At 38.5% G+C, this 10,135-nt stretch overlaps 2 protein-coding genes across 2 annotated transcripts; both read left to right on the top strand.

The window, feature by feature from the left end:
- Positions 1–6,510: 6,510 nt before the first annotated feature.
- On the top strand, positions 6,511–7,383 carry LOC145098086 (uncharacterized). The gene has a single exon (XM_079035762.1). It carries the CDS (start codon positions 6,511–6,513, stop codon positions 7,381–7,383), a length of 873 nt encoding a protein of 290 aa, XP_078891888.1.
- Positions 7,384–7,512: 129 nt separating this feature from the next.
- Positions 7,513–9,044, top strand: LOC145098087 (uncharacterized). Its single transcript, XM_079035763.1, has 2 exons — positions 7,513–8,074; positions 8,143–9,044. Exons 1-2 carry the CDS (start codon positions 7,513–7,515, stop codon positions 9,042–9,044), a joined length of 1,464 nt encoding a protein of 487 aa, XP_078891889.1.
- The last annotated feature ends 1,091 nt before the right edge of the window (positions 9,045–10,135 follow it).

The following is a 10,135-nucleotide window of genomic DNA, read 5'->3' on the forward strand; positions in this document are numbered from 1 at the left end:
GTTTCTGCCATCCTGGTTTGTGAATGTGACAGATTGGTATCAGAGCATTGTTCATAGTGAAATAAGTATATCTAGCCATGTAAGATATACAACTATAAATACAATGGAGATAAAACACTCAGAATAAAAAGTATACTTTTAAAATATAATGATATTTTAGTAAAAGTATAAGTACATACATACATAATTAATCGGTGTTATAACAAGTACAATACAAAAGTAAAAAGATAAGTTAAACACTACGATTAAGCCTAGATAGTTATGTAATCATATATGGGATAAGTATAGCCTGATCAACAATATTTATGCGAGATATGAATAACATGCATTTGGGAATAGTCGTGGTGAACAAGTATAAAACTTACCAACACCCCATATAAAGAAAATTTAGAACCAAATATAAAGTTTAAAATACTATAGGAGTATTTTACGATACTCTAGAACCATACACGTAGACTCTTTATGTGTCTCTTATACCTCTATTCTTGCGCAGTAGACATAACCAAACGTATAGTTAAGACGTTCTATTTTGATAATACTTGATCCATAACCATCATCAAGAACTTACCATCATCCCATCTTTAAACTTGATGGCAGAAGAATACCACCACGCAGGAGTATCAGATGTGTCGGCAACACACCAAGAGCTCAACCGCCACCAACCCCACGGGTGGGCTCCGCTGTGGCAACTGCCATAGCACAACTCAGTACTAATGGTACAAAGGGGAATGAAAATGGTACCAACAGTTCTAATCATGGAGAAAGCCATGGACACCGATGAGGATGCTCCTACAAATACTTCTCGAATTGCAAGCCCAAGCCTCTTTATGGAAACGGAGGTGTCATTGTCGTTACTAGATGGTTCAAGAAGCAGGAATCGGTGTTCGAAATCTAGTCGTGCCTGGAAAAAAGCAAGGTCAAGTTCCCGGCTTGCACATTCGCTGGCGGGGCCCTCTTTTGGAGGAATGGCCATGTCAAATCACTAACTCTCCCTGTGGCCAACTCTATGAGTTGGGAGGATTTAAAAATCATGATGCTAGAAGAATACTGCTTGAGGGGCAAAGTTCAAAAGTTGGAGCAAGAACTCTAGAACCTCATGATGACGGGCTCCGATGTAATAGCCTATACTACCAAGTTCAACGAGTTGGCGGTGCTATGTCCCGGGATGGTCACCCCGGAAAGAAAAAAGGTGGAACGTTATATTTAGGGACTATCCCCCCAGATTCAAGTAATGGTGATAGTTGCAAACCCATCCACATTTTATAGTCCCAAACTCTTGGCACAAAGGCTCGTTGATCACGGAGTTCGCCAGGGCACTATGACACCCACCCCCAAACAAGCAAAATGGGGAGACAACAAAAGGAAATTTTGGAACAAGAAGAAGGGCCAACCGATGCAAGATCCTGCAAATAGACAACAAACCATGGCAGTCCATGCCGCCACTGTCCCTACCGCCCCAGCACCAACGAAACAATATACTGGGAGCCTAACCAAATGCAGTAAGTGCAACTTCCACCACAATGGAGCTTGCCGGGAAATGCATTGCAATAGCTGTAACAAAAAGGGGCATACCGCCCGTTTCTATTGGGCACCAGCTCAACAGGCCACCCATGCCACAAATGTCGAGGTGAGCCAAGCATGCTACGGATGCGGGGAAACAGCCATTTCAAGAGAGAGTGCCCAAAAGCCAATAACAAAAATGTTGGAGGCATGGGAAAAGTACTAGCAATGGGACACGGGGAGGCGATGAAAGACCCTGTGGTGGTTACCGGTATGTTTCTCCTCAATAACACATATGCATGCATACTCTTTGATAGAAGTGCGAAGAGGAGTTTCCTGAGTCCTAGGTTTGAACATTTCCTCAAACACTTAACGAAATATTTACCATAGAAATGGCTAATGGGAATACCTGAAACCACAAACGACATATACATAGGATGCAATCAAACTCTAAACAACCATTCCTTCCAAATCGACCTTATATCGGTTATAATAAGGAGCTTTGACGTTATCATTGGCATGGACTGGTTAAGTCCTCACTATGCCGATATCATGTGTTACGAAAAGGCCGTTCGCCTTAACCTACCGAGTAACGAAACCCTTGTCATCTACGGTGACAAACCCGACACAAACCGCTGAATCGTCTCTTGCATCAAGGCTTGAAAATACCTGCACAAGAAGTACCATGCATTCCTAGCTCACGTTGTTGATGAGAAGAGAGAAGTGAAAGACATCAAGGATATTCCAGAAGTTTGTAACTTTCCCGATGTATTCCCAGAAGACCTTTTAGGAGTACCACCCATATGACAAGTTGAATTCAGAATCGACTTAATTCCTAGAGCCACCCTCACTGCCAAATCACCATATCGATTGGCCCTAGCCGAAATACAAGAATTGTCCAATCAGTTGAACGAACTACTAAGTAAAGCATTCATCATACCAAGCTTCTCACCTTGGGGAGCACCAATCTTATTCATAAAGAAGAAAGACGGATCATTTCGTATGTACATATATTATTGGGAGTTGAACAAACTCACCATCAAAAACCGATATACTCTACCCTGAATCGATGACCTTTTCAACCAACCGCAAGGATCGAGCTACTTCTCAAAAATTGATCTAAGGTTGGGGTACCATCAGCTGCGAGTCCAGGAGGAAGATATCCCTGAAATGGCATTTAGAACTCTCTACGGTCACTATGAGTTCGTGGCGATGCCCTTCGGATTTAATAATGTGCTCGCGGTGTTCATGGACCTAATGAATCGTGTAGGCCGACCTTACTTAGATAAGTTCGTGATAGTATTCATCGAAGACATACTAATCTATTCACGAAGTAAGGAAGAGTATAGTTAGCACCTACGACAAGTCTTGGAGACGTTAAGGATACAGAAGCTTGATGCGAAGTTTTCGAAATGCGAATTCTAGATTCGAAAGGTGGACTTCTTGGGACACGTGGTCAATGAGGAAGGGATACATGTGGATCCCTCCAAAATCAAAGCAATTGAAAACTAGGAAGCTCCAAGGACACCGACGGAAATTTGCTAGTTCTTAGGCCTTTTTGGCTACTAAAGGAGGTCCATACAAAATTTTTCCAAGATCGTAAATCCACTCACTGCCTTGACTCAGAATGAAGTGACTTTAAACTAGGAGGATAAACAAGAAGCTGCCTTCCAAACGCTAAAACAATCCCTATGCAGTACTCTGATCTTGTCTCTTCCAGAGGGGACAGAAGACTTTGTGCTCTACTTCGATGCGTCCAAGCGAGGTCTAGGTTATGTGCTCATGCAACGAGGAAAGGTTATTTCCTATGCCTCAAGACAACTTAAGAATCACGAGGTCAACTACACCACACATGACCTCGATTTGGGAGTGGTAGTGTTCGCCCTGAAGATCTAGAGACACTACCTTTATTGTACAAGGTGTACAATCTTCACTGACCATAAGTGTCTCCAGCACATTCTCAATCAAAAGGAGCTCAATATGAGGCAACGGCATTGAGTAGAGCTACTAAATGACTACGAATGTGAAATTCGTTATCATCCAGGCAAGGCCAACATAGTAGCAGATGCCCTAACTCGAAAAGAATACTCGAGTCTCAGCATAAAAATCATTGACCATGACCATCCATTCACACCTATCCACGCAAATCAAGGAGGTGATGCTTGAGGCTTTGAAACCTAAGAATGTATCAAGTGAATCCTTGCGAGGAACGGATAAAAACCTTGAGGTCAAGGGTGAAGCTGCTTACTATCTCATGAATTGAATCTGGACACCAAAATTTGGCAGTTATAGAGACGTTATCATCGATGAGGTTCACAAGACCAACTACTATGTTCATCCCGGGTCTGATAAGATATACTTAGACCTCAAGAAACTCTACTGGTGCCCAAATATGAATGCAGAAATTGACACTTATGTGGGCAAGTGTTTGAATTGCGCCAAGGTTAAACTAGAATACCACATTACTAGAAAAAAAGGCCTTTTACGACGCGCAATCCACGACACTCAGTGATCTATGTTACGCAAATGGAAGTGGCCTTAAAATGGTGTCTACTATTCAAAAATTTTAAGCATTAATATCATGCATTATCGCGCGCCCTTAGATTAGTTGTCTTAAAGAAAAAAAAATCAAAAACACGGAGGATGCTTTTCATTAACGTGCGTCGACTACAACCGTCGCCTTTTAATTTTTATGAGGCGCGCTCTTGTTTCAAAAATCGAGGTATCTGCAAAAAATATCTAGGGCTTTTCAACAAAATCAAAACACTTTGATCATCCCTTTTAATTTTTATGAGGCGCACTCTTGTTTCAAAAATCGAGGTATCTGCAAAAAATATCTAGGGCTTTTCAACAAAATCAAAACACTTTGATCATCACTCAATACTCTCTCTCTCTCTCTCTCTATAATCAATCGTCGACTCGCCTTGCAGACAACGTTAGGGTCCTTCTCTTCCGGCGACTTCCCCTCCAACGAAGTTAGGTTCCTTCTCTTCCGGCTGACTTCGCATCGCCGACGAGCTTGGGCTCTCCTGCCATCGTTGGAGACTATTCAATCTTACGTGTCCTAGGTCCGACTAAGGTAAGTGACTTGAGCTTGGTGTTCCTGCTGAAACTTCCCCGGTTGGCCAGAGAACTAATTTTCATCTCTATTTTCTAGAATCAATTGACAGAAGAGCAAGAGCAGAATGAGGGGAAGAAGCGTCTGGTATCCATGAAATCAATGATAAATTGAAAACATTCAAGGGTTTCTCACCTTCTGAAGCTTCTCAACTTGAACACAAGGTAACATTTCAAGAAAACTGATGCTATTAGTTGGGTTTTCTCCTCATGTATATGCTTGCACTTAGTTAGGTTTTCTCCTCCGATTGTCGATTATAGCTGCTCTTTTCATGGTTTCGTCTTGTGTAAACTTCCATTTTGCAAGAAAAATAAAAAATAAAACTAATAATAATAATAATAATTAAGTAATAGATTTCTTGTTCCCTGCTGATTTCTTGTTCTTCTTGCTTGAACCCTTGTATTTTTCTTGTTTATGGTTCCCATCACCTTCATCTTCCAACCAGATCTCAAAAGCTTCATCCTTCCATATTAAGAAACTAGCGGGGTCCACAACAGTTAGTTGAATGATCTCCTTTCCTGGGCCCCATCCTTCAAACCCAAATAACAAGTCAGTCAGCAACTTTACTATAATATGTATGTGTGTTATAGAGCTATTTCTTGCATCAAAGTAAAAGCTTATCCTACCAACAGATGGGGAGTCAGATTTGGCTCCATTAACAGTAGGTTGGCTATTGATGGTGAGGAAACCCTTGAGGTTAATGGAAGCCAAAATATGATAATCTTTTGGCTTCATGAAAGGAAGCCCACCTGGCATTTCTTTTGGAACATCAAAATGTTGTCCCCTGTTTTCTTCAGGAATCGAGTACAGAGGTGTTCCAAGAGGAGTTGGGGTGGCAAAAAGCTTTCTTGCAGGAGTTCAATCAATTGATATACACAGCATCAACTAAAATCATTTTAGAGACAAAAAAACATTAAAAATGCTGAACAAAAGACAAAACCATAATTTTCAACAGTTAAGTTAAAGAGACTTACCTCTTCTTCCCCAAAAGAACATCTGATTTCATTTTGATATGTCTTAATAAGGGATTTTTCATCAATAATCTGCAAAAAAAAAAAAAATAAATAAAATAAAATAAAATAAAAAATAACTTTTACTTCCAAAACTCTCAATTACACAACATAAAAATAAATAAATAAATAAAATATATATGGGCATTAAATAATAAAACAAATATAAACTTTGAGTCTCTGTATGGTATATGAGCAGCCTTTCCATCTGATAGTTTTGATATAACCTGTGACAATTTATTATTTATCACAAATCTTTTTCTGTTTTTACCCTTGGAGATTATACTGAGGACTTACAGTTCCAACAAAGATAGAAGATAAAGAAAGAAAGAAAAAAAAAGAAAGAAATAACACTAAAATAACAAGAGTTTATTCTCTTCTATACATCATTATATATAAGTACAAACCAATTAGCTGGATCTTAGCCACCCCCAACCCCACCCACCACCCACACACACAAAGAACAAAGAACAGACATACCTTTAGGAAGTTGGATAAAAGCCCTAGTAAATAATAGCAAGCTTTATAGTTTAATTTCGTCTATTTTATTGTCATATAGTATTCAATTCCAACTCCTAAACCTAAATAATAGCAAGCTTTATTGTTTCCAGCGGGAAGCTAGTGGTCTTTTCTAATAAAGTCTTTGTTGTCCAAAAAGTAATTAACTAAATAAATAAATAAATAAAAATAACTGGATGCTGAAAAAGTAATTGATCATTTATACAGTTTTGTTTTTGCATAGTTTTGTTCCCTGCTTCAGTTTTGTCACTGTACAGTTTTGGCCCTGTACAGTTTTGCTTTTGCACAGTTTTTGTCCCTAAACATGCGTAATCATTGTTGCTTTAATGGTAAATAATTATGTAGGTTGGAAACAAATGTTTAATGGATAAATCATGGATTTCCTCTAGTAGATTATCAAATGCATATGATGAAGGTGTGAATGCTTTTCTAGAGTTTGCACAAACTAATAATCCAAAGTTAGATGTTATTCCATGCCCTTGTGTAAATTGCATCAATTTGTGTCACCACTCAATTGACGATGTCCGTTATCATTTGTTTGACCACGGCTTCGATGAGAATTATAAGATTTGGTCTTTCCATGGAGAAAAACAACCCAAGAGTGATTCTAGATGCCCTAACAATTCCATTCCTCCTGATGCTATTTATACAAAGGATATGCTACATGATGCCTTCAAATATGTAGACGAAGAACCTGATTCGTTGAAATCACTTCTTGAAGAATGTGATAAGCCACTTTATGTAGGGTCAAAGTATAATGCACTTAGTGGTTTATTGAAATTCCAACATTTGAAGGGTCAATTTGGATGGTCTGATGCTAGTTTTGATGCTTTGTTGTCTATCCTAAAAGATATCTTACCATCAAACAATACCATCCCTAGCTCGATATATGAGTCCAAGAAGTTGCTAAAAGGAGTAAGTCTACAATATGAGAAGATTCATGCATGTGAAAATTATTGTGTTCTATTCTGGAAAGAACATAAAGACGCTTCTCAATGTCCAACTTGTGGCACTTCTCGTTGGAAGAAGAATTCCAAAAACGTACCTTCAAAAGTTTTGTGGTATTTTCCTGTCATCCCTAGATTTAGAAGAATGTTTTCAATACCACAAATTGCACATGACTTAGCTTGGCATGCACAAGGTCGGGTCAATAATGGGAAGCTTACTCATCCTCGCGATACCCCTTCTTGGAAGCTTATTGATAACACGTGGAAGGAATTCAGACAAGAAAAATGAAATCTTAGATTAACCTTGTCTGCTGATGGTATCAATCAACACAAGTCATTAAGTTCCAAGCATAGTTGTTGGCCGGTTATCCTAATAACATATAATCTACCCCCTTATTTGTGTATGCCAAGAAAATTCATGATGTTGACTTTGTTGATATCCGGGCCTAACCAACCTGGTAACAATATTGATGTCTACTTGGCAACGATGATAGAAGATCTAAAGCTCTTGTGGGAAACTGGCGTTGAGACTTTTGATTCTTATAAGAAAGAATACTTCAATTTAAGAGCAATATTACTTTGGACTATAAGTGATTTTCCCGCATATGGTAATATTTCGGGGTGTGTTACCAAAGGTTATTATGCTTGTCCAATATGTTCAAAGAATACTTGTTCACAATGGTTGCCAAAGTCCAAAAAAGTATGCTTCCTTGGGCATAGAAGATTCCTACCACTTGAACATCCTTTTCGTAAAAGAAAAAAACATTTCAACAATCAACAGGAGCACGATTTTATGCCACAACCATCATCAGGTGAAGATGTTTATGACTATCTGGCGGGATTTGAGACTACATGGGGTAAGAAGATAAAGCCAAAGAAGGTAGGATCAAAGAAGATAAAGTTAAAGAGGATAAAGTCAAGGAAGGGAGCGTCAAAGAAGGAAACGCCAAAGAAGGAAAAGTCAAAGAAGAAAAAAGAAAGTATCGACGAGAGATCTAAATTTTGGCATAAAAAGTCGATTTTTTTTAAACTTGAATATTGGAAGAAGTTGTCTATTCGCCATCAGTTAGATCTCATGCACATAGAAAACATGTGACCGAGAGTGTTTATGGGACAGCGTTGAATTTGCCTCACAAGACGAAGGATGGATTAAAAGCACGACAAGATCTTGAAGCGTTAGGCATCAAGACTGAATTACGACCTCAACCAAAAGGGGATCGACATTGGCTTCCGCCTGCCAAGTACACATTGAATTCCGCAGAGAAACATCTATTTTATGAAACCCTGTCTAACATAAAAGCTCCTTATGGGTATTGCTCTAATTTCAAAAATCTCGTGTCGGATGATGTTTCAAAGATGAATGGTTTGAAGTCTAATGATTGCCATGTACTAATGCAACAACTTCTCCCTTTTGCAATCAAAGGGGTGTTAGATGTGAAGGTGCGGAGAACAATCCTAAGCCTGTGTCATTTTTTCAATGAGTTGTGTAGTAAAGTTGTTGATGTTAGTAAGCTAGGAAAGTTGCAAAGTGACATCGTATTAACATTATGTTTGTTAGAGAAGTACTTTCCTCCTTCATTTTTTGATGTCATGACTCACTTGATGGTGCATTTAGTTAGAGAGGTGAGGTTGTGTGGCCCGGTTCATTTTAGGTGGATGTATCCATTTGAGAGATACATGAAAACACTTAAAGGGTATGTAAGAAATCATCATCGACCCGAGGGTTGCATTGTAGAGTGTTATGTGGCGGAGGAGGCCTTAGAATTTTGTTCAGACTACTTAAAAAACAAGAAATCAATTGGCAATCCTCATGAACGTGTTGACGAAAGAATCCGCAGTGGCAAGCCTCTATCAAAGGCTGCAATCGATGTTGTAGATGCTCAGTTACTTGATCAAGCTCATCTTTATGTGTTACGAAACACTGCTGTTGTGGAGTCGTATATAGAGTAAGAATTACATGAAACTGTATAATCTTATACCATTATCTATCATATAAAACATTCTTCTAACTTGTAATACACTTCAAGCAACATATGTTGGAATTGAAGGATCTGAACCCCCGTCACGCGCGCAAGAGTACATGGTTGCAGAGCCAACATAGTCGGACATTTATTAGTTGGTTTAAGAAAGAGGTTTGTTTTTAAAATAATATTGTTAGAATTACAATATTTTTAATTATTTTTTTTTGAATTACATTAATTAGATATTTTTCTATTAGGTTGCAAAACGTTTGGCTAACGGGGAAGATATTTGTGATGATGTTCGTTGGTTGGCGAAAGGGCCTAATTTTGTTGTTAGTAAATATAGCGGTTTTGCCATAAATGAGTATCATTTTCATACAACATCTCGAGATGAGTCTAGAACAACTCAATGTAGTGGAGTATCTTTAGTTGCACATACTATGCAGATTGCTAGTGCAAAAGACTCCAATCATGTGTATGGTACTGTTACTTACTTCGGCCGTATAAAGGAGATATGGGATCTTGATTATCACATGTTTACTATTCCTGTATTCATGTGTGATTGGGTTGATAGTCGTGGAGTAAAAAAGGATGATTTAGGATTCACAGTAGTTAACTTTGACAGGCTTGGTCAGAAGTCTGAACCCTTCGTATTAGCTAGTCAAGTCAAAGAGGTTTTTTTTTATGTTCAAGATCAACAAGATGAGAATTTGCATGTTGTTGGATTCACACCACATAGGATGTACAAGTATGGATCAAATGCTGAAACTGATGATATGTTGGAATTTGATGTTACTTTTGATTTAACACAAGACTCCACTTTATTAGGCCTTGATGATGATTTTTTGTGTACGCGTCCGGATGGCGAGGGAATATTAGTTTAAATATTTTTTTTGCAGAATAATAAAGTTTTTGGTATGTTTTTATTTCAGATTTTGAATGTGATTAATTTTTTTCCAACTGCGACAAATAACAATGTACTTTATTTTATTTGAATCTTGTTGAAACAGGTTGTGTTTTTGTGACATGGAATCGGATTCAGCTTCTGATCACGATGAGGACTCCAAACAAAGAGGTCCG

The sequence above is a fragment of the Lactuca serriola genome, chromosome 4, assembly GCF_051521515.1.
Source record: "Lactuca serriola cultivar US96UC23 chromosome 4, Lser_US96UC23_V15, whole genome shotgun sequence".
Taxonomy (NCBI): domain Eukaryota; kingdom Viridiplantae; phylum Streptophyta; class Magnoliopsida; order Asterales; family Asteraceae; genus Lactuca; species Lactuca serriola.

Excerpts from the sequence above, each read along its gene's own strand:
- LOC145098086 (XM_079035762.1), top strand. The coding sequence starts at position 6,511 with ATGGATAAATCATGGATTTCCTCTAGTAGATTATCAAATGCATATGAT.
- LOC145098087 (XM_079035763.1), top strand. The coding sequence starts at position 7,513 with ATGATGTTGACTTTGTTGATATCCGGGCCTAACCAACCTGGTAACAAT. Across the intron at positions 8,075-8,142 it reads GTCAAAGAAGAAAAAAGAAA|TTGTCTATTCGCCATCAGTT; the intron begins GTATCGACGAGA and ends TATTGGAAGAAG.